General features: G+C 39.4%; 1 protein-coding gene across 1 annotated transcript in view; it reads right to left on the reverse strand.

The window, feature by feature from the left end:
- Positions 1-22,206, reverse strand: part of agmo.L (alkylglycerol monooxygenase L homeolog) — a 156,283-nt gene that overhangs the window by 59,934 nt on the left and 74,143 nt on the right. Inside the window, exon 5 of the mRNA XM_018267345.2 lies at positions 14,421-14,516. Within this exon, the coding sequence (XP_018122834.1) occupies positions 14,421-14,516 (96 nt within the window). The remainder of the gene's footprint in view (positions 1-14,420; positions 14,517-22,206) is intronic.

Genomic DNA, 22,206 nt, shown 5'->3' on the forward strand with positions numbered 1-22,206 from the left:
TCCCCGCAAAGGACTTAGTATAGACTGTTGTTACAATCCTCCCACTTTCCTCACTGATCCAGAGATCCAGATAGGCAATACTCTTCTTGTTGAAATTATATGTAAATTTTAAATTTAGGGTCTCATTATTAAGACTATTGATGAACTCCCCAAACAGGGTGTCACCCTCTGCCCACACAAACAATAAGTCGTTTATATAGCGACGATAAGTCACAACATGCCGGAGAAGTGGACTATCCCCTCCAAGGACGTGGGTTTCTTCCCACCAACCTATTGTTGTTTGATTGATTGTATGTCTTAAAAATAAAGAATTTACCTTTTAAACATATGGAGACGAGCGGTTCGTGTTGGTGTCCCAGGAGTGCGCGGCCTACATATCTGCATTTCTTCTACCTGATCTTGGCGTTCCTTCCTAGTGACGGACTCGGGGCTGGCTGCACCCGGGTCACCATCCCTGCAGGGTAAGATTCGCAGCATAAGCTTCCATTGTTTAATCACTTGTGTAGCAGACTTGAAGAACCCGCTGTTTATATTCAAGAGTGGGGTCCGGGGCTCTGTGCACCCGGACCAACCAATGTCTACGGTGAGCAGGGTTAAGTCAGCCTTAAAGTTTTTGCAGCTGGAATTTTTTCCTGCATTTTTGTCGTATTTAATAAGATTTTAAAAAATCTCAGAGCCGGATCTATTCTCTTTGTAAAGCTATGGTTAAGAGATCCTAAAGCATATGAATCAATATAAATAGGGTGCGATTCGTTCATTGGTGGATTAGTTGGGCATTTCATTGCATATTTGTTGCAATAAAGCCCATGCTATTTTATAATTGGATAATTGCAGCTTTTTGTATACATATTCATTATAGATTATTATATTGATGGAGAAAATAATGGGAAAACATGTTTTTTTCAAAACACATCAGTTAATAGTGCTACTCCAGCAGAATTCTGCACTGAAATCCATTTTTCAAAAGAGCAAACAGATTTTGTTATATTCAATTTTGAAATCTGACATGGGGCTAGACATTTTGTCGATTGCCCAGCTGCCCCTGGTCATGTGACTTGTGCCTGCACTTTAGGAAAGAAATGCTTTCTGGAAGCTGTTATCTGGTTACCTTCTCATTGTTCTTTTGTTAGGCTGCTGGGGGGGGGGGGAAAGGGAGGGGGTGATATCACTCCAACTTGCAGTACAGCAGTAAAGAGTGATTGAAGTTTATTAGAGCACAAGTCACATGACTTGGGGCAGCTGGGAAATTGACAATATGTCTAGCCCCATGTCAGATTTCAAAATTGAATTTAAAAAAATCTGTTTGCTCTTTTGAGAAATGGATTTCAGTGCAGAATATTCTGCTGGAGCAGCACTATTAACTGATTCATTTTGGAAAAAAGATTTTTTCCCATGACAGTATCTCTTTAATGGAGTACCTTTATTATTAACATGTATTTATTTAACGCCAACATATTTCACAGCGCTTCTACCTTCAAAACGTTGCACGACCATTGAGGCTGTGTAAAGAAGGAGTCTACTGGAGCCCACCTCATTCATACTATCCCTTGCTGTAAGTGATATAAAAAGTAAATATTTGTGGTGGAACCCCACCCCCTAGTTTTGAGTTTTCATTAGTAACTTAATTGACCTAAATCATTGAATAAATCAATTAGTAACCACAAACACTACTACAAGTATGGGATCCTTTATCTGGAAACCCATTATCCCAAAGACTCTATTTTAAACAAATAATTTAAAATGTTAAAATTTTGTTAAAATGTTTAAATTATGTTTTAGTAGACTTGGGTATGGATATTCACATTATGGAAAGATACCCCAGGTCCCAAGCGTTCTGGATAAAAGATCCTATACATGTACAACTGTTGAAACAGCATTAGAACAGAACTTTTGGGGCTCCTTTTGTTCTTTAGTTTTGTTGACTAAAGAACATTTACCTGCTCAAATCATTGCTGCATGCCATTTAGACAACTGGGTGTACAGTGGGTGTAATCCAGTTAACATCTTCACTCCCAACCTCTGGCCCATGATGTGTTTCAACCATAGACAGGGAAAGGAAAACAACTATTAGTGGGGTAGCTCACCTTTGAATGAACTTTAAGTATGATGAGATAATTTGCAACTGGTCTTAATTTTTTGTGGTTTTTCAGTTATTTAGGTTTTTGTTCATTAGCTATCTGGTTGCTATGATCTTATTTACCCTTGCAACCAGGCAGTGGTCTGAGTAACATACTGGAATATGAATAGAAGAGTGTCTAGATAAGCAATACTTTTTAGGCTTTCAGGAAAGCTGGAAATAGGCAGAAGAAGAGGGTTTATAATTAAATAACTATAAAAAAAATATATAATTTAGTTGCTAGGAATGGGACATTCTATAACATACTAAAAGTTATCATAAAGGTGACCCACCCCTTCATATGTTATAACATGCAGTAGGACTTTTACAATGAATTTAGAATATGCATGCATTTTATTTTATTTATGTGCAATTAAAAGATACAGGACTAAAATCAACAGTTTTGTGGCAAAGGTAGCAAAATGAGGATTATTTATGTGCAACACACTAAATGCACCATTCATTTCTCTGGCACGGTGATCTGGCAAGCAGGGTACATTACCTGCCATTCCTGAGCTGCCACAGACGACACCCTGGGACCTTAACTGCTGTCTCCTACAAGCAGGGTGCAAAATTTAAAACCGAATCCAACAAATGGGTGCACCCTACAAATGTTATGTGCAACTTATATTAAAAGGCCCCATATCCCTACTATTTATTTCAGTTAAGTTTTAGAGATGTCGCGAACTGTTCGCCGGCGAACTTGTTCGCGCGAACATCGGGTGTTCGCGCTCGCCGGAAGTTCGCGAACGTCGCGCGACGTTCGCCATTTTGGGTTCGCCATTGTTGGCGCTTTTTTTTGCCCTCTCACCCCAGACCAGCAGGTACATGGCAGCCAATCAGGAAGCTCTCCCCTGGACCACTCCCCTTCCCTATAAAAACCGAAGCCCTGCAGCGTTTTTTCACTCTGCCTGTGTGTGCTGAAGAGATAGTGTAGGGAGAGAGCTGCTGCCTGTTAGTGATTTCAGGGACAGTTGAAAGTTTGCTGGCTAGTAATCGTTTTGATACTGCTCTGTTATTGGAGGGACAGAAGTCTGCAGGGGTTTGAGGGACATTTAAGCTTAGGTAGCTTTGCTGGCTAGTAATCTACCTTCTACTGCAGTGCTCTGTATGTAGCTGCAGTGGGCAGCTGTCCTGCTTCTGATCTCATCTGCTGACTGCTGCAATAACAGTAGTCCTTGTAAGGACTGCTTTTATTTATTTTTTTGTTGTTTTACTACTACTACTACTACTACTACTATAAGAGCCCAGTGCTATTAGTCTAGCAGTGTTGGGGAGTGGGACTGGTGTGCTAATCTGCTGCTCCTAGTAGTTCAGCAGCACCAACTTTAATTTTTTTTTTTAATATTCATTTTTTTTTTATTTTACTTTTTTTTATTTTACTACCGCTGTAGTAGTGTATAAGTTGACCTTTTAGGCATTATTTGCCCTGTAGGCATTATTTGCACACTGTTTTCTTCAACCCGCCATCGAGCTGTGTGACCTTGTTCACATTCTGTCTAAATATCCATAATATTACCGTCTCCAGAAAAAACACCGGAGTCACTTTTTTCAAGCAGCCATAATATATTTTACGTAATCCGTATCCACCGCTGTAGTAGTGTATACGTTGGCCTTGTAGGCATTATTTGCACACTGTTTTCTTCAACCCGCCATCGAGCTGTGTGACCTTGTTCCCATTCTGTCTAAATATCCATAATATTACCGTCTCCAGAAAAAACACCGGAGTCACTTTTTTCAAGCAGCATTCATATATTTTACGTAATCCGTATCCACCGCTGTAGTAGTGTATACGTTGGCCTTGTAGGCATTATTTGCACAGTGTTTTCTTCAACCCGCCATCGAGCTGTGTGAGCTTGTTCACATTTTGTCTAAATATTGATAATATTATCGTCTCTAGAAAAACCACTTGAGTTACTTTTTTTCAAGCAGCATTCATATATTTTACGTAATCCGTATCCACCGCTGTAGTAGTGTATACGTTGACCTTGTAGGCATTATTTGCACACTGTTTTCTTCAACCCGCCATCGAGCTGTGTGACCTTGTTCACATTTTGTCTAAATATTGATAATATTATCGTCTCTAGAAAAACCACTTGAGTTACTTTTTTTCAAGCAGCATTCATATATTTTACGTAATCCGTATCCACCGCTGTAGTAGTGTATACGTTGACCTTGTAGGCATTATTTGCACACTGTTTTCTTCAACCCGCCATCGAGCTGTGTGACCTTGTTCCCATTCTGTCTAAATATCCATAATATTACCGTCTCCAGAAAAAACACCGGAGTCACTTTTTTCAAGCAGCATTCATATATTTTACGTAATCCGTATCCACCGCTGTAGTAGTGTATACGTTGGCCTTGTAGGCATTATTTGCACACTGTTTTCTTCAACCCGCCATCGAGCTGTGTGACCTTGTTCCCATTCTGTCTAAATATCCATAATATTACCGTCTCCAGAAAAAACACCGGAGTCACTTTTTTCAAGCAGCATTCATATATTTTACGTAATCCGTATCCACCGCTGTAGTAGTGTATACGTTGGCCTTGTAGGCATTATTTGCACAGTGTTTTCTTCAACCCGCCATCGAGCTGTGTGAGCTTGTTCACATTTTGTCTAAATATTGATAATATTATCGTCTCTAGAAAAACCACTTGAGTTACTTTTTTTCAAGCAGCATTCATATATTTTACGTAATCCGTATCCACCGCTGTAGTAGTGTATACGTTGACCTTGTAGGCATTATTTGCACACTGTTTTCTTCAACCCGCCATCGAGCTGTGTGACCTTGTTCCCATTCTGTCTAAATATCCATAATATTACCGTCTCCAGAAAAAACACCGGAGTCACTTTTTTCAAGCAGCATTCATATATTTTACGTAATCCGTATCCACCGCTGTAGTAGTGTATACGTTGGCCTTGTAGGCATTATTTGCACACTGTTTTCTTCAACCCGCCATCGAGCTGTGTGACCTTGTTCCCATTCTGTCTAAATATCCATAATATTACCGTCTCCAGAAAAAACACCGGAGTCACTTTTTTCAAGCAGCATTCATATATTTTACGTAATCCGTATCCACCGCTGTAGTAGTGTATACGTTGGCCTTGTAGGCATTATTTGCACAGTGTTTTCTTCAACCCGCCATCTAGCTGTGTGTATTATCGTTTCCAGAAAAACCAACTGAGTTTTTGTTGTTGTTGTTGTTTTTTTAAAAATAATGCCAGGCAAAGGCAGGCCGCCACGCAGAGGCCGTGCTAGGGGCCGTGCTGCTATGCAATCCTGTGGCCCTAGCAAATTGCCCAGTTTTAAAAAGCCAATGACCCTGAACTCCCAAAATGCTGAAGAGGTAGTTGACTGGCTTACACAGCACACCCCATCCTCTACCGTTTCTAACTTTACCACAACATCCTCCTCATCCTCCACTGCTATGGCCACCCCACGTAACACTTCCTCCACCACCGGTGCCCCTTCTTCACTGGGGTCAGAGGAGTTATTTTCCAATGAGTTTCTTGAACTGAGTAATGCGCAACCATTATTGCCAGAAGAAGATGAAGGAGATGAGGACCTTACACCAGATTTAATTCTGGCAGAGAACACGATAGAGATGGACATAATGAGTGATGAGGAGGAGGTCCCCGCTGCTGCTTCCTTCTGTGATGTGTCAGAAGAAATTGATGCATCTGAGGAGAATGATGATGAGGAGATTGATGTTTTGTGGGTGCCTAGTAGAAGAGAGCAAGAGGAGGGTAGTTCAGATGGAGAGACGGAGAGTCAGAGAGGCAGTAGGAGAATAAGACTTAGAAGAAGCAGGGAGGACAGCCCGCAGGGATCAGCAGGGCAACAACATGTATCGGCACCTGTGTTCAGCCGGCCAACGCACCCGCCATTGCCGCCAATACCGCCAACTCCGCCAACTTCTACTGTTACCGCCAGATCGCACACTTCCAAAAAGTCAGCAGTGTGGGATTTTTTAATGTGTGTGCCTCTGACAAAAGCATTGTAATTTGCAATGAGTGCAGTCAGAAACTGAGCCTTGGTAAGCCCAACAGCCACATAGGTACAACTTCTATGTGAAGGCACATGAGCGGCAAGCACAAAGCACTTTGGGAGCAACACCTCAAAGGCAACAGGCAAACTAAAAGCCACACTCCTTCTGGTCCAGCATCTTACTGCTCTACCTCTGCTCTCCTTGACCCGTCTGAACCACCCTCCACTCCGCCTTCCACCTTGACCACCTGTTCCCATTCCCAGTCATCTGCCACCAGCCAAGTTTCTGTGAAGGCCATGTTTGAGCGTAAGAAGCCAATGTCTGACTGTCACCCCCTTGCCCGGCGTCTGACAGCTGGCTTGTCTGCACTCTTAGCCCGCCAGCTTTTACCATACCAGCTGGTGGACTCTGAGGCCTTCCGCAAATTTGTAGCAATTGGGACACCGCAGTGGAAGGTACCCAGCCGCAATTTTTTTTCTAAAAAGGGAATACCACACCTGTACCAACATGTGCAGAGCCAAGTTACCGCATCTCTGTCACTTAGTGTTGGGCCAAAGGTCCATATGACTACTGACGCATGGTCCTCCAAGCATGGTCAGGGCAGGTATGTCACCTACACTGCCCACTGGGTGAACTTGGTAATGGCTGGGAAGCAGGGAATGGGTAGCTCAACAACAACAGTGGAGTTGGTGTCACCGCCACGGATTGCACGCGGTTCTGCCACCACCTCTACTCCTCCATCGCTCTCTACCTCGTCTTCTTCTTCTTCTTACTCTGCTGCTGGGTCCTCCTTCTCCTCCTCCACACCTGTGCACCCCCAGCTCCCCCTAGGCTATTCGACGTGCCAGGTACGCCGTTGTCACGCTGTCTTGGGGATGACGTGCCTGGAAAGCAAAAACCATACCGGATCTGTACTCCTGTCATCTCTGCAGTCACAGGCCGATCGGTGGCTGACCCCACACCAACTGCAGATCGGAAAAGTGGTGTGTGACAATGGAAGCAATCTGTTGGCAGCGTTGAGACTAGGCAATTTAACACATGTGCCCTGCATGGCACATGTGTTAAATTTAATAGTCCAACGTTTTGTCTCCAAGTACCCAGGATTCCAGGACGTTCTCACCCAGTCCAGAAAGGTGTCGGCCCATTTCAGACGTTCCTACACAGCCATGGCACGCCTTGCTGACATTCAGCAGCGCTACAACATGCCAGTCAGGCGTTTGATTTCTGACAGCCAGACTCGCTGGAATTCAACGCTCCTTATGTTGGAACGTCTGCTGCAACAACAAAGGGCCGTCAACGAGTACCTTTTTGAACTGGGTGGTAGGACTGGATCTGCACAGCTGGGGATTTTTTTCCCCCGTTACTGGGTGCTTATGCGCGATGCCTGCAGGCTCATGCGACCTTTTGAAGAGGTGACAAATATGGTCAGTCGCACCGAAGGCACCATCAGCGACCTAATACCCTTCGCTTTCTTCCTGGAGCGTGCCGTGCGACGAGTGACAGATGAGGCTGTAGACCAGCGTGACGAGGAGCTGGAAGCGCACGATTTCTGGTCGGAATCACCAGAACGAACCCAGGCACCTGCTGCAACGCAGGGAGAGGTGCCAGAAGTGGAGTCAGAGGAGGAAGGTGGCTTTGTGGAGGAGGAGGAGGAGGACCAACAGGAGCAGGCTTCCCAGGGGGCTAGTGGTGACCTTTTGGGGACCCCTGGTCTTGTACGTGGCTGGGGGGAGGAGACCGTGGATGATGCAGTCCTTGATAATGAGGAAGCGGAGATGGATAGCTCTGCATCCAACCTTGTGAGAATGGGGTCTTTCATGCTGTCATGCCTGTTGAAGGACCCCCGTATCAAGAGGCTTAAGGAGAAGGACCTGTACTGGGTCGCAACGCTACTAGACCCTCGGTACAAGCATAAAGTGTCAGAAATGTTACCAACATACCACAAGTCCGAAAAGATGCGGCATTTACAAACCAGCCTGCAAAACATGTTGTACAATGCTTTTAAGGGTGATGTCACTTCAGGAACTCATCAACATTCCAGGGGCAGAGGTGCCAGTAATCCTGCCACGAGCACACCTGCAAGGACAAAGCCCTTTGGCCAGTCTGTAACGTCAGACATGCAAATGTTTTTCTGTCCAAGGCAGCGCCACAACCCTTCTGGATCCACCCTCAAAGAACGCCTCGACCGGCAGGTAGCGGACTACCTGGCATTAACTGCAGATATCGACACTCTGAGGAGCGATGAACCCCTGGACTACTGGGTGCGCAGGCTTGATCTGTGGCCAGAGCTGTCACAATTTGCCATGAACCTCTTGTCTTGCCCAGCCTCAAGTGTGCTCTCAGAAAGGACCTTCAGTGCAGCAGGAGGGATTGTAACTGAGAAGAGAACTCGCCTAGGTCACAAAAGTGTCGATTACCTGACCTTTATTAAAATGAATGAGGGGTGGATCTCGGAGGGTTACTGCACGCCGGAAGACTTGTTCTGACTTCTATGCAGCTGTCCTTCTCTTCAAGCCTCATGACTCCACACACAGCTGTCCTTTAGCGTCCTCCTCCTCCCTCCGCCACCGTTACAAACTAGGGTGCAAACCCTACTGGTTTAATTTTTTCTGGCCTCTGTGCTTCAGTGGCTGCAACCAAAAAAACTGGGCAAACAATGTCTACAAGGTCAACGTATGGCAAAAAATGACTATTTTCAGCATTTATATGGCATATTTTTTCTGGCAACTGTGCTTCAGTGGCTGCATCCAAAAAAATGCATATTTTCTGCATTTATATGGCATAATTTTTCTGGCCTCTGTGCTTCAGTGGCTGCAACCAAAAAAATGCATATTTTCTGCATTTATATGGCATAATTTTTCTGGCCTCTGTGCTTCAGTGGCTGCAACCAAAAAAATTTATATTTTCAGCATTTATATGGCATAATTTTTCTGGCAACTGTGCTTCAGTGGCTGCGACCAAAAAAATGACTATTTTCAGCATTTATATGGCATATTTTTTCTGGCCTCTGTGCTTCAGTGGCTGCGGCCAAAAAAACTGGGCAAACAATGCCTACAAGGTCAACGACGTTGACCTTGTAGGCATTGTTTGCCCAGTTTTTTTGGCCGCAGCCACTGAAGCACAGAGGCCAGAAAAAATATGCCATATAAATGCTGAAAATAGTCATTTTTTGCCATACGTTGACTCAACGTATATGGCAAAAAATGACTATTTTCAGCATTTATATGGCATATTTTTTCTGGCAACTGTGCTTCAGTGGCTGCGACCAAAAAAATGCATATTTTCTGCATTTATATGGCATAATTTTTCTGGCCTCTGTGCTTCAGTGGCTGCAACCAAAAAAATTTATATTTTCAGCATTTATATGGCATAATTTTTCTGTCAACTGTGCTTCAGTGGCTGCGACCAAAAAAATGCATGTTTTCTGCATTTATATGGCATAATTTTTCTGGCCTCTGTGCTTCAGTGGCTGCAACCAAAAAAGTTTATATTTTCAGCATTTATATGGCATAATTTTTCTGTCAACTGTGCTTCAGTGGCTGCGACCAAAAAAATGCATATTTTCTGCATTTATATGGCATAATTTTTCTGGCCTCTGTGCTTCAGTGGCTGCAACCAAAAAAATTTATATTTTCAGCATTTATATGGCATAATTTTTCTGGCAACTGTGCTTCAGTGGCTGCGTCCAAAAAAACTGGGCAAACAATGTCTACAAGGTCAACGTATGGCGAAAAATGACTATTTTCAGCATTTATATGGCATATTTTTTCTGGCAACTGTGCTTCAGTGGCTGCGTCCAAAAAAACTGGGCAAACAATGCCTACAAGGTCAACGTATGGCAGTTGTTTAAAGAGAACAGTAGATTACTAGCCAGCAAAGCTACCTAAGCTAAAATGTCCCTCAAATCCCTGCAGACTTCTGTCCCTCCAATACAGAGCAGTATCAAGCAGATTACTAGCCAGCAAACTTACTATCATCTGTCCCTGAAATCACTAACAGCTCTCCCCCTACACTATCTCTTCCAAGCACACACAGGCAGATTTTTCAGATACATTTTTGCCCTTGATCCCCCTCTGGCATGCCACTGTCCAGGTCGTTGCACCCTTTAAACAACTTTAAAATCATTTTTCTGGCCAGAAATGTCTTTTCTAGATGTTAAAGTTCGCCTTCCCATTGAAGTCTATGGGGTTCGCGAACCATTCGCGAACCGCTCGCGTTTTTGCGCAAGTTCGCGAATATGTTCGCGAACTTTTTTTCCGACGTTCGCTACATCCCTATTAAGTTTAGTATTTTATACAGTACAACATTTTATCGGTAACATTGTTTTAACAAATGGTTTCTTTGCTTTATAGGGCAACAACATGAATGTGACCATATTTTGTATTGCAACTAGTTTCAGTCAGTGTTTTATGTGCACGTAGACCTTTGATTCCTGTGTTTTTATTTGTTCTGACATAAATACTGAGCTAGTTAAGCAATAAAAAGCATAGCCCTGCACACAAGAACTGTTGTGTTAAATTTAAGACGCCATGTCAAAATATTTACACAGATGGCGTTTGTGGTCGTATTTTCTATGTAAAGTCTCTACAGGGATTGTGGGTAGCAGAAGAACAAGTGGGATTAATGACCATTTCCCCAGTTTTACACACTGTAATGCTTCGGATATCCTGATTTATACCATGCCAACTGTTTTTCTATCTGATGAGGCAGTTTTCTACTTCAGTAAGCATGTAACATAGAGGTAGCCAAATTTCTGGAGCATACACCAAAATGAAAATATTTTAAGATAGGAAATAAAACAAGTTGAAGCAGTCAGTCATCTTATAATAATAGCTAACTCCAGAGGGGGGAAGTTCCAAGCAGTTTGCAATTTATGAATTGAGGGCTCCAGTTTAACTTTTGATTAGACCAAATAGCATATGTGTAACGTGGTGTACCAGGGGTGATAATACCTTTAGTAGCAATGGATAAATTAACCCTTCAGAGAACACGCCACCATTAAAGGAATGAACGTTTTGCAGTTGAGCACTTAGAATGGAATAAACTAGAGGTCTGCAGACTCTCACAGTTCTCAGTGCACACAGTTACCAATATATTATCAATAGTAGAACAGTACAAGCATTTCTGGGGCATTTGGCCCTCTCCTGCTGCCTACACTCCTGATACTCTTCCTTTACATCTGGTAGATCTAATGGCTCTGGCACAGGAAAATACTTATGTTTACGAATGCCTTCTATGCCCTGTACTTACCTGCAGGCAGGTAAGTAATAGTTGATAGATAAATACAGGTTAAAGCATAGTTTTTAAAGGCATTATTTGAATGTGGTTGTCTAATAGTCATATCAGTATTTTTCCAAATATTTCTGACCTACTGCTATTTACCAAAAAAAAATCTGACATATAGAGACAATGGAGCCTGTATGGGTGGAAAAGAGGGCATGACTGGAAGGCAAGGGGGAGAGAGAAAAGGAAGTACAAGAGGAAGTAGTAATAGGTGAGTACAGGAAGGGGGTTTAGGGGAAAATGGAAATAGAGGGAGAAGGCTACTTCCTTTTCCTATCATGTCAGTGGAGCCAATGGTAAGTAGACAGAGAACTGGTTGCCAGGGGGGGCTTCCAGGACGAAGGGGTGACAAAAAGGGGGGTGGTCCTGGGAAAGCAGGGAGTTAATTGAGGAACTATGATGGTTCCAGGGAGAAAGAGGAACACTGGATAGCTGGCCAACTCGGCTATGGGGTCTCCTGGTGGCAAAAGGAAAAATACCATTGAGTCTGTGTACTGCGGCTGATGGGTAAACAATAATCATGAGGGGTGCAGCGGTACAGAGGTACAATGCACAGGATGGTAATCCCAGGACCATCTGCCCAAGGGAATCAGGACAGGTTAGAAATAATATTTCTATAGGGTTACAAAACCGAAATGGAATGTTGTGGATGTTAAAAAATGTCAATTGTTTTATAAACAGTTAATAATTATTACAGCTTATTGATGGTTGAATGTTTGAGCAAGTAAAAGTTAATAAAGAACCGGCGGCCATCATTATCCAACAGAAAATGGTGTTGTCTGCTTTTTGGGACAGAGGTTTTGGGGGACAAGGTCACTGCCAGAGAGCGAGTTTATCGGTAAGTATAAGGTTTTCCCCATATTCCCACCTCTCCAGGCCTTTCACAGTCATGCTTTTTTCAGAATCATATCCTCAGCTTGCTTCTCTGTGATTGTTGCACTTTTTGTATATTTTCATATCACTTCCTAAGGCTTTCGAGAGTTAGAATTCATGACTCTTTGCACACCAAGCACATTAAAGTAAAAGAGTACAAGCTGTTGGACCATCCCACAACACCCACTGGCTGTGTTTTGTTTGTTCCAGGATCATGGAAACAGTCACAATATGTCACAATAAAAAGAGAACCAATGTGAGCATGGTGACATTAAGGAAAATGTGATTTATTCATTATGAAAAGCTAGAATGGTTTTAAATTACTTACTACTTACGTATATATTATATTCTTTTTTGGAACTTCTAAAGACACTACCAGACGAGAACAAATTCTGTTTGCTTAGGGTTAACATGGTACAGGTATAGGATCTATTATACAGAATGTTTAGGACCTGGGGTTTCTGAATAAGGGATCTTTCCATAATTTGCATCACCATACCTCAAGTCTGCTAAAAGAAATATTTAAAAATTAAATAAACCCTCCAATATTAGCCACCAATATGGATTTATGCAGCTTAATTACCATCAGGGAAAGATACTGTTTATTACTACAGAGAAACAAGAAATCTTTTTAAAAATTAGAATTATTTCCCATGAACTCTAAGGGAAATGGCCTTACCATAATTTGGAGCTTTGTGGATGACGGGTTGCAAGTTAATGTATCCCATACCTGTACTAGTAAGCCATAAATACTTAAATAAAAATGGTAATTTACAATGCACCACACAATGTGTAAAGTGCAAGAAAAGTGCAAGAAAGATTGCAATCTGGCATTTGTTTGTACTTTGCACACTGGGTGGTGCTCTTGAAGAATGGCTGCAGGCCTCTACCCTCCCTTTTGGAGCACAGAATTCTGCAGCTTCCCCCACAAATTCAGTGCTGACAGGGATCACTAAATTGGTTATCCCCTAAATTGTGCATCATTCAGGCTAGCGGCACCTCTTAACATGGCGCTCTGCAAGTGCTTCTTAAGTGAGCACTATGAGATACACACTTGGGCCCCTTTGCACTCTAGTACTTGTGCCTTTAAAATAAACAACCCCTAAAATGTGCACCCAAAAGCACTCCAAAAACTGCAACATCAGCATATGCAAGAGGTAAGAAACAGTGAACAGAAAAACAATCACAATTTGAGAAACAATTAAGCCCTAAATACATAATTTCTACTCAAAACCTCTCCTGTCCAATAGAAGTTCAGCCTACACCAACCTGGTCCATATGGTGACATATTAATATGTTTAGAGTCCTGGACACACGAAATGCTGTACTAATATATGTTCAGTTTTGTTTTTGTTTATTCCAAACATGATTACCCAACAAATGCTGAAAAAAACACAACATAAAAGCAACATCCCCTTCATACAGGCAACAGAAATGTCTTATAATATGAAATATTAGACACTCTAGCATGGATTTTTTTACCCAATTTATCTAACAGATTTGGATCCTTTAAGAACATGTCATGATATTTACCAGTAACAGAAAGTGTTAGATAAGTAAGAGAAGAAATTAAAATGGCAAACAACTGGTATGAATAATTAGTATTTAGAATAATTATTATTAGAATAATTAGAATAAAAAGTATTAGATTAATTAGACATTTAATGGAATCATTATGTGAATGCAAATATATAACAAAATGATGATCCAATAAGAATCTGAATACAATATTTATATAAAAACGATTGACTTATCCTGAAATATTATTTTGGAAAGCTGTATACTGATAATGCAGTATAATCATTTTTTTGCCCTTTGTGATTTTTGGGTGATTTTTTTTTTTGCACAGAAATAAATTAAAAATATTTTCCTATCAAGGTATAAAAAGTTACAAGATACAGACATATGTTACATAAAATAGAAAAGGGTTTGATACTATACAGATTTAACAAAAGAATGTTATCTAATTGAGACCAACTGGTCTCATTGTTTCCTATAAACTTAGCAATATATTCAGTAAAAGAACTAAAAATGAACAGATGGTTTTCTTTAAAGAAGTCAGACAAAGATTTTTCATACACAATAAATCAGTTCCTAGCGGATTTCCAAGACAGTGCCCAAGGCAAAGACTTAAGGTATGATTTTAAGTATTGTTTACCTCAGTGTGGATCCAGAACTGGTAAAGAAGGTTGAACTGAATGTGGACAGCAAACACTGAAGGGGGGATACAAAATGCCATTGGCCAGTAGAACATCTGAAAAGAAAATGATTTTACAAAATATTATCCATAAAGGTGTTCAAAACAGAATGAAAAATAGACTTCTAACTTCCGTCCATCAATGTAACTCAATGTAATTTATCAAGCTTGAAAAATTTAATGCAGGAAAGTTTCAACAAAATTGTGCGACAATTCAAATTTTACACATTTTTGAAGCTTGATTCCATAATCTCTTGATTTTTCAAGTTGTCTCCCGAATACCCAGAATTTGCCATTGATTTCTACATGACCTCGACAGTTTTTAGCGTGAGTATTTTCAGATTTTTGGGGTATAATAAATCTTTATGAATAAAGGGGTTTTTTTGCCCTTTAAGAACTCGATCAGAAAAAAAGATAAATAAATAGGCCCATTCGTTTTCACAGCAAAATGTATTAAATAAGCAATTTTATACAGAAATATCACCAAACAAACGTTTTAGTCTTTTGTTATTTTTAATACCGCAATAATTGCTGTATCAGAAATCAAAAAATTGTTTCTAAAAGCCTAATGTCTCAATTGTACCCTAACCTTTAGTTTATAAACTTTTAGGGGCAGATTTATCAAGGGTCAAATTTTGAGGGTTAAAAAACCCTCAAATTCGACTCTCGAAGTAAAATCCTTCGAATTCGAAGGATTTTAGCGCAAAATGTTCGATGGAACTATTGAATAAAAACCGAACGATAAAATCCTCGAATCAAACGTTTCGAACGATTTTAAGCGATAGATCAAATTATTTTTATTCGATCATAAAAAGTCTACAATGGCCCCATAGGCTAACATTCAATTCGGTAGCTTTTATTTGGCGAAGTATTGAGTCAAAGGATTTTTTAAAGAGACAGTGCTTCGATTATTGAATGGTCGAACGATTTTTACTTTGAATCGTTCGAATCATTCGATTCGATCGAATTCGAATGAATTTGACCAATTCAATGGCCAAAGTACCCAACAAAATTACTTCGAAATCCGAATATTTTTGGATTCAAACTATTCACTCGAGCTTAGTAAATCTGCCCCTAAGTAAAGCACTGTGTATCTTGTCGACGCTATATAAATAAATGATGTAAACGCTAAGTAAAGCACTATGTATCTTGTCGGCGCTATATAAATAAATGATGATGATGATTTCATCTCTTTCTGTCAACCTTTTGATCATGAAATGTATACAAAGTCAAACATAATAAAGTTATGTATGTATAAGTATGTGTGTGTATGTGTGTCTCTGTATATGTATGTTTAAAAGACTTGTACAACTCATTAAATTGCTTAATTAAATTATTGGAAAGGGTCAAGAGGGATATATACTAAAATACTTGGAAGCATAAAAAAATCCCTTAAATTCAGCAGTCATTACGAAGTACGAACAGTAGTGATCTAAACGTGTTATCTTTGCACAAAGGAAATCTATCTCTAGTATAACTACAGATTTTTAGTTGTACACAGTAACCATATGTTTTGGGCACTACCCTTTAAATATGCAATCAAAATGCAAGCACACTTATGTCATTTTTTTACACATTAGGGGGAATGTAATTAAAATCACAAGCAATGTTTAAAATCACATTTTGAGAATGTTTAGCACTGCTTGCAATGTAAAATAATTTGCCGGCTACAACGCTGATTATCGCTCAGCAAAGGTTAGCCTTTATACCTTCTCTTGAGTTCCGTTAAATATTTCGGCATACAAAAGCGTTTTGCAAAATTTTCTTACAAACAATACGCATGGTTGCAAAAGCCATTTGTTTGAAAACTCTGCAAGGAAGTCCTTGAGGTCTAAAATCGGTTAAAAAGGGACACAAATAATGAAAATCTTGGTCACTAACATTCGCAATGGTCTTTTGACAAAACTATTTTTAGATTCCCCCAATTGGGTGCAATTGCTTGGGCAGATCTTAGATCACAGGTGCAATGACACCATAATTATGCTGCATTACAGGTAAAAAATATGGAATTGCACTTATGTTCACAAATGACCCCTTTGATCTCTTTTATACGCAAACCCTTTCCAGTTTAGTTAGAGAGTTAGGGGGTTATTTATTAACAGTCGATTGTTAGAGTTTTTATACTTCGAATGAACTCAAATGGTATCTTATTTAAGAAACAATTCGAATGGCAAAAGCCAGAAGCCTGAACACTCAAATTAATCGAGTTTTCTGCAAAAAAAAAAAAACTCACTTGAATCATTCAAGTTTTTGGGCAAAACTTGAACATCAAACGGGCTTTTAACATCCTCAAATGGTTCAAGGGACCTCTGTCATTGACTCTTACATGACAATGACAGGTTTTAGATGGTGAATTATCGGATTCTAGCTATTTACACGGTCGGGTATAATACATCTTTTAACCCGAAAATTTGAGTTTAGACCAAAAAATACAGGTACATCTTGAAAACTTAAATTGTAAACTCGAACTTCGATAAATCTGCGAAAACTCAAATTTTTGTGGAAAACACAACTCTAACTTTAATAAATCTTCCCCTAAATGTTTCAAATGTGCTTTATGTGTTAAATAGAGAGCATTTTATACTTGGACCCAAAAGTCGTATGTAGTGGAAGTAAACCCTCTCTAGAACGTATGTACAATATGTATACAAATGTACTGTATGTGGAACATTTTATGTCACCCGAATTTCAATATGACAGGAACTGGAGAGAGTTTTTTCTCGTGGATTTGAATATATATGGTTTACATATGTCTGCACTTCTGCAACATAGAATGCCAGGTGCCTCCAGGATAATGCTTGCTGCACACCATCAAACATCAATAGGAATGGTGCTCCCAGACATGCTTACACCAGAAAAGGAAGGTATATTTCAAAAGATTTTCTTTGTCTTGCAAGTCACACTGTGCCTGGGAATATCCTTTCTCATCATTATACATATTCACTGAGATCTCCATCCCAAGTCTTGTAGAAGGTCACCGCTTATATTGTTCTGCAGGTTTAAGAATATATGGTGTAAAGCAGTATCGTTAAGATGTTTTGTATCGAGGTGCCTGCGGAGCAGAGGGTTTTAACCAAGTTGAAAGTGTTTCCAGGTGTACAGTGTCAAAACAGATATTACTATAAACTATAGGCACCGTTTCCCTGTTTACTTTTTAACCTAAGCTGAAAGAAATAATGGATTTGGGTATGTGCAGATGAACCCATAGTGAGGTTTCAAATACATTATGCACACTCCAGGTTTAGATACATGAATTCTCTGGGGAAAACAAATTGCTTGTGTAATATTTTACATGGAGCTAAAATGGGACTAATGGTCTACAGGTGCAACATAACCTGCGATCATTGGTAACATTTGGCCACTTTAAAATGACTTTATGCTTTGCTACCTCTGCATCCAATTTACATGGTTTGCGAGGGATCTATTACTGGTTTCAGGTGTTTTTATAAAACCATTGAAATTCAATACAATATGCCACCGCAGGAGAAAGGCTACAAATCAAAATGCATTAAGATCTCATTTTCAAATTCCTCGATTGGCTAATTATATTGGCTCCCACAGTTCAAATCTGCTTGCGTTTTATCAGCCATATATTTTCTTTTATATTTGGCATATTGTTTGATTTATGATTACGGAAGTGGCTCACAAATCAACCCCATGGGCTCAGCAGTCAGATATAACCAATGATACAGATAATTCGAATTGCCACAAAGTATGTGGAGTTGGAATACTGACTGATTCTTTGGCTGTACAGTATATATTAGTCGAGTCATTGCTAAAGATGTTGTCAGGAACAACGGAATTAATGCTAATTCTTCAACCTAACCAAAATAAATATATATTAATAATTGTTTCTGATGTTAAAAAAATTTGTGCAACTCGGAACAAAGCATTACAAACTTTGGGAAGGCAATGACTTAGATATTATAAGTTCTGCAGCTTTAAGATTTATCTACTGTAGCCCATTTGTTATTGGGCTTTAAAGACAGGAAATGAGGACATAAAGTACATTTGTTTTTGGTTACAGTAACAAAATGGGATCCTAAAACACTCATTTACTCTTGTTAGGAGTAAACATGTGCTGTACATCAGGATACTGTACATAGGAGGAGTGACTGTTCCATTATGCCTGGAGGCATGACTGGATATTTATGGGAAGAAAAACGAATCCTTAGAAACTGTTTGCTGATACCATTGATCTGGTAAGAGCGACATGATTGGTTGTTTGCAAAAGGAAGGTTAGTAAATACACTAATTGACATTGTTCATTACCTTTTCTGAAAACAAGAAAACAAGAAATAAATATTGTATTATATATTGGCCTAAAGGTCCAATACCCAGAACTCATTTTTTGATCAAGTTTAATGCAGAGGGTAGGAAACAAATATGGCTTTGCCCCATTGCATGAAAAATAAGTAGTTAGAGGGATATTACAGTAAATTCCTAAGTACAAAAGCTTTTATTTTATTTTTTGTTTGTTTGTTTCCATTTTCAACGTTGCCATCTGTACAAAGTTAAAGATATAAGGGAAAAAAGCTGATTTTTAGCAAATACAATACTGATGCTCCTTTCGGCGCACAGATGTTTATAGCCTGTATCACTTTCAACAGCCCGGACTATTATAAAAACTTGAAAATGTTTTTCATTCCAGAAGCTTTATTAATTTTCCATTCCCTTCCAATGGATGCACATCGTTTCCCAGTTGTAGTTCTGCATTTTCACTATGTGCTCATGCTTTTCCTTACACCTTTCCCCATATGTGAAAATAACCTGCCTCAAGACTGTCTGCTGCCTCGGAGCATTTTGAGTTTTACACCACATATTTTTATTTTAACCTTACAACTGGTTCCAGCTCACTTGCTGATCACACTTTTGCTGCCAAATCAAAAGCAGGCAACATTTAGATTGAAATTATGTCTTACCATAGACAAATTCAATATTAAACCTTAGTTAGACTGGTAAACCTCTTTATACAGTATAATATGCCTTATTCATGCAGGGGTGCACCTTTTATATAAAAAGTATTGAGTTCCCTGAATTAATGTCACACACTCTCTTCCTGCTAATATATACAGTAGGTGCTAAATCAATTAACTATTGGAAAAATAGTCTTTCTGATATCTCTTTTGATCAACCTCTCCTTAAAGGTGTGGTTCATTTAAGTAACTTTTCTATATGTCTTTATTTTGTTTTATAGATTTGTAATTATGTGCCTTTTTTCTTCTGAGCTTTCAAATAAGGGTCACTGACCCTATCTAAAAACAAATGCTCTATAATGTACTGTTATTGCCACTTTTTATTACACACATTTCTATTCAGGCAATCTCCTATTCATATTCTAGTCTCTTATTTAAATCAATGCATGGTTGCTAGGGTAATTCGGACCCTAGCATCCATGCATTAGCTGGAGAGCTGTTGAATAAGAATAACCTGAAATAAAAAAATATATCACTCTCTACATCATACTAAGGGGGTTATTTATTAAAGTCCAAATGCCAAAAAAAAAAAACAAATAAACAAAAAAAAATTGGGGGGGGGATTTTATTATACCCTGAGGATGGAAAAAGTCAGAATCTGAAAATTCGGCATCTCAGACCTACAAAGGTTGTATATAAGTCAATGGGAGAGTTCCCTGTCCTATTTGGAATTTTCTGTGGTTTGCACTGGAATTAGCCCGAACATCTGGCTATTTCAGACTTAGGGCTCTTACTCACGAGCGGTTGTAGCTGCGCTCCCCTACGTTACGTTTTTCTGCATTCAGCCGCAGGGGAGCGCAGGAATAGACTCATTAAATTTTTTCCAATGGGGCTGTACTCACACAGGCGTGTGTAGGTGCCGAACGCAGGTTGAGACGCAACATGCTGCATTTTTCCTGCGTTCGGCGCCTACACGCGCCTGTGTGAGTACAGCCCCATTGGAAAAAATGTAATGCGTCTATTCCTGCACTCCCCTGTGGCTGAACGTAGAAAAATGGAACGCAGGGGAGCGCAGCTACAACCGCTCAAGAGTAAAACCCTTATAGGGAAAAAAGCCCAAAAAATTGAGCGATTTGCAAAAAAATTCATTCAAATCGTCTTTTCGATTGGTTTTTTTTTCGTGTTTGTACCAGATCCCATTAAATCTTGACCTTTTATTAATAAATAAGGTCCAATCGTGGATTCTAGTTTGATCAGACTTTTTTCATTACAATAATCAGAAAATTCGGACTTTGATAAATAAGTCCATCCCCCCAAGTTAACTCAAAGGTGAACAACGCTTTTAAAAGCGCCTACTTGACAGAACTTAGGTCACAACAGGCCATGTTGGATCCAAAGATGTCATATAATATATACAGTATTTAACAACAAGGATATTTATTTCATTTGAATAGCTTTTTAGTGTTCCTAGGAGGAAATATCTGGAGGCAGAAATACCAAGATATGAAGTAGGCAATTTAAGCACACGTCACAACGCTATAAATTACATTATACTATTTTTTTTTCCTCTTCCTCTCAACAATGTCAAGCGCTGACATTTTTGGACAAATACAGTATTTTCAATCCAAATATTTAATAACTTAAGATAATCTGGTGAGACATTCTTGCCTTGAAAGATAAGCTGCTTCAGCTAGAAATTCAAAGAAAAGAAACTTGGCAACAGTTGCACTCATGTTTCAGCTATATGGTTTTTAGCTTTAATGTGAAAATGCAATCTTCAGTAAACAAGTATACTTTATGATGAATATTTCCACAAAACCTAAAATGCTCCCAGTGCTTCACTGGGAAACTTGGTTTTAGCTCCATTCATTTTTTTGTCTTAGAAATGTAAAGTAAGCAGTGACGGTTTAACAAATATTCTGTCTGTAAGTGATGACTTTGCAAGTATTGTTTGTGAGTTATATATACGCTGTCCATTAATTGTCAAAGCAGTCACAAGACCTTTGGAAGTTGGAAAGTATAGAGGCAAACAAGGATTCTAAGAAAAGGAAAGAATTTATCTCAAGCTGTTTTAATGTGTGTGTTGAAACACACAACTTAGCATGTTGTAAGATCAGGAAGCAGACATTCCCCTTTCAACACAGAATGGGGAGGGATGATTTATCAAAGGTCAAATTGGGGATTCCTGAATGTTTCCTGGCATTTTCCAGTTAAACATTTATCTCATTTAAGGCTGTGAAGAATTATAAAACAGAAGCGATTCACAAAGCTGCAGAAATAAAAGAACAAGCATGGCCTTAATTTTAACACATTTCAAGTCTACGGGCTTTTGGATTGATAAAATCCTTTCCACATTAGATTCATTTTAAACTCTGAAAAAGATTTTTAAATATGAAATGTTTTTTTTTTTTTTTCCCAGTGGTCAGGACTTAAAGACAAAAAAATAGAGATTTTATTTCACAAAAAAGTTATGCCTTTTATTTAGGCCCCTGCCACAAGTGAAGGAGCACTAAAGGGCACAAAATCGCTCTTTAATGTTCATTCTCATAGCACTTAAAGGGTTTTTTTCACCGTTAAATTAACTTTTAGTATGACGTAGTGATATTCTGAGACAATTTGCAATTGGTTTTCATTTTTTATTATTTGTGGTTTTAGAGTTATTTAGCTTTTTATTCAGCAGCTCTCCAGTAAATTAGCTTTGTCCTGGCGAGTCTAGCAAGTGTAGCGAGTGTATTGCTGTGAGCGAAGCCGTCGGAGGTTAGTAAATTTGCCCCTATGGGAGATGGCCTTTCCGTAATTTGGAATTTTCTGGATAATGGGTTTCTGGATAA

The sequence above is a fragment of the Xenopus laevis genome, chromosome 6L (assembly GCF_017654675.1).
Source record: "Xenopus laevis strain J_2021 chromosome 6L, Xenopus_laevis_v10.1, whole genome shotgun sequence".
NCBI classification, from domain to species: domain Eukaryota; kingdom Metazoa; phylum Chordata; class Amphibia; order Anura; family Pipidae; genus Xenopus; species Xenopus laevis.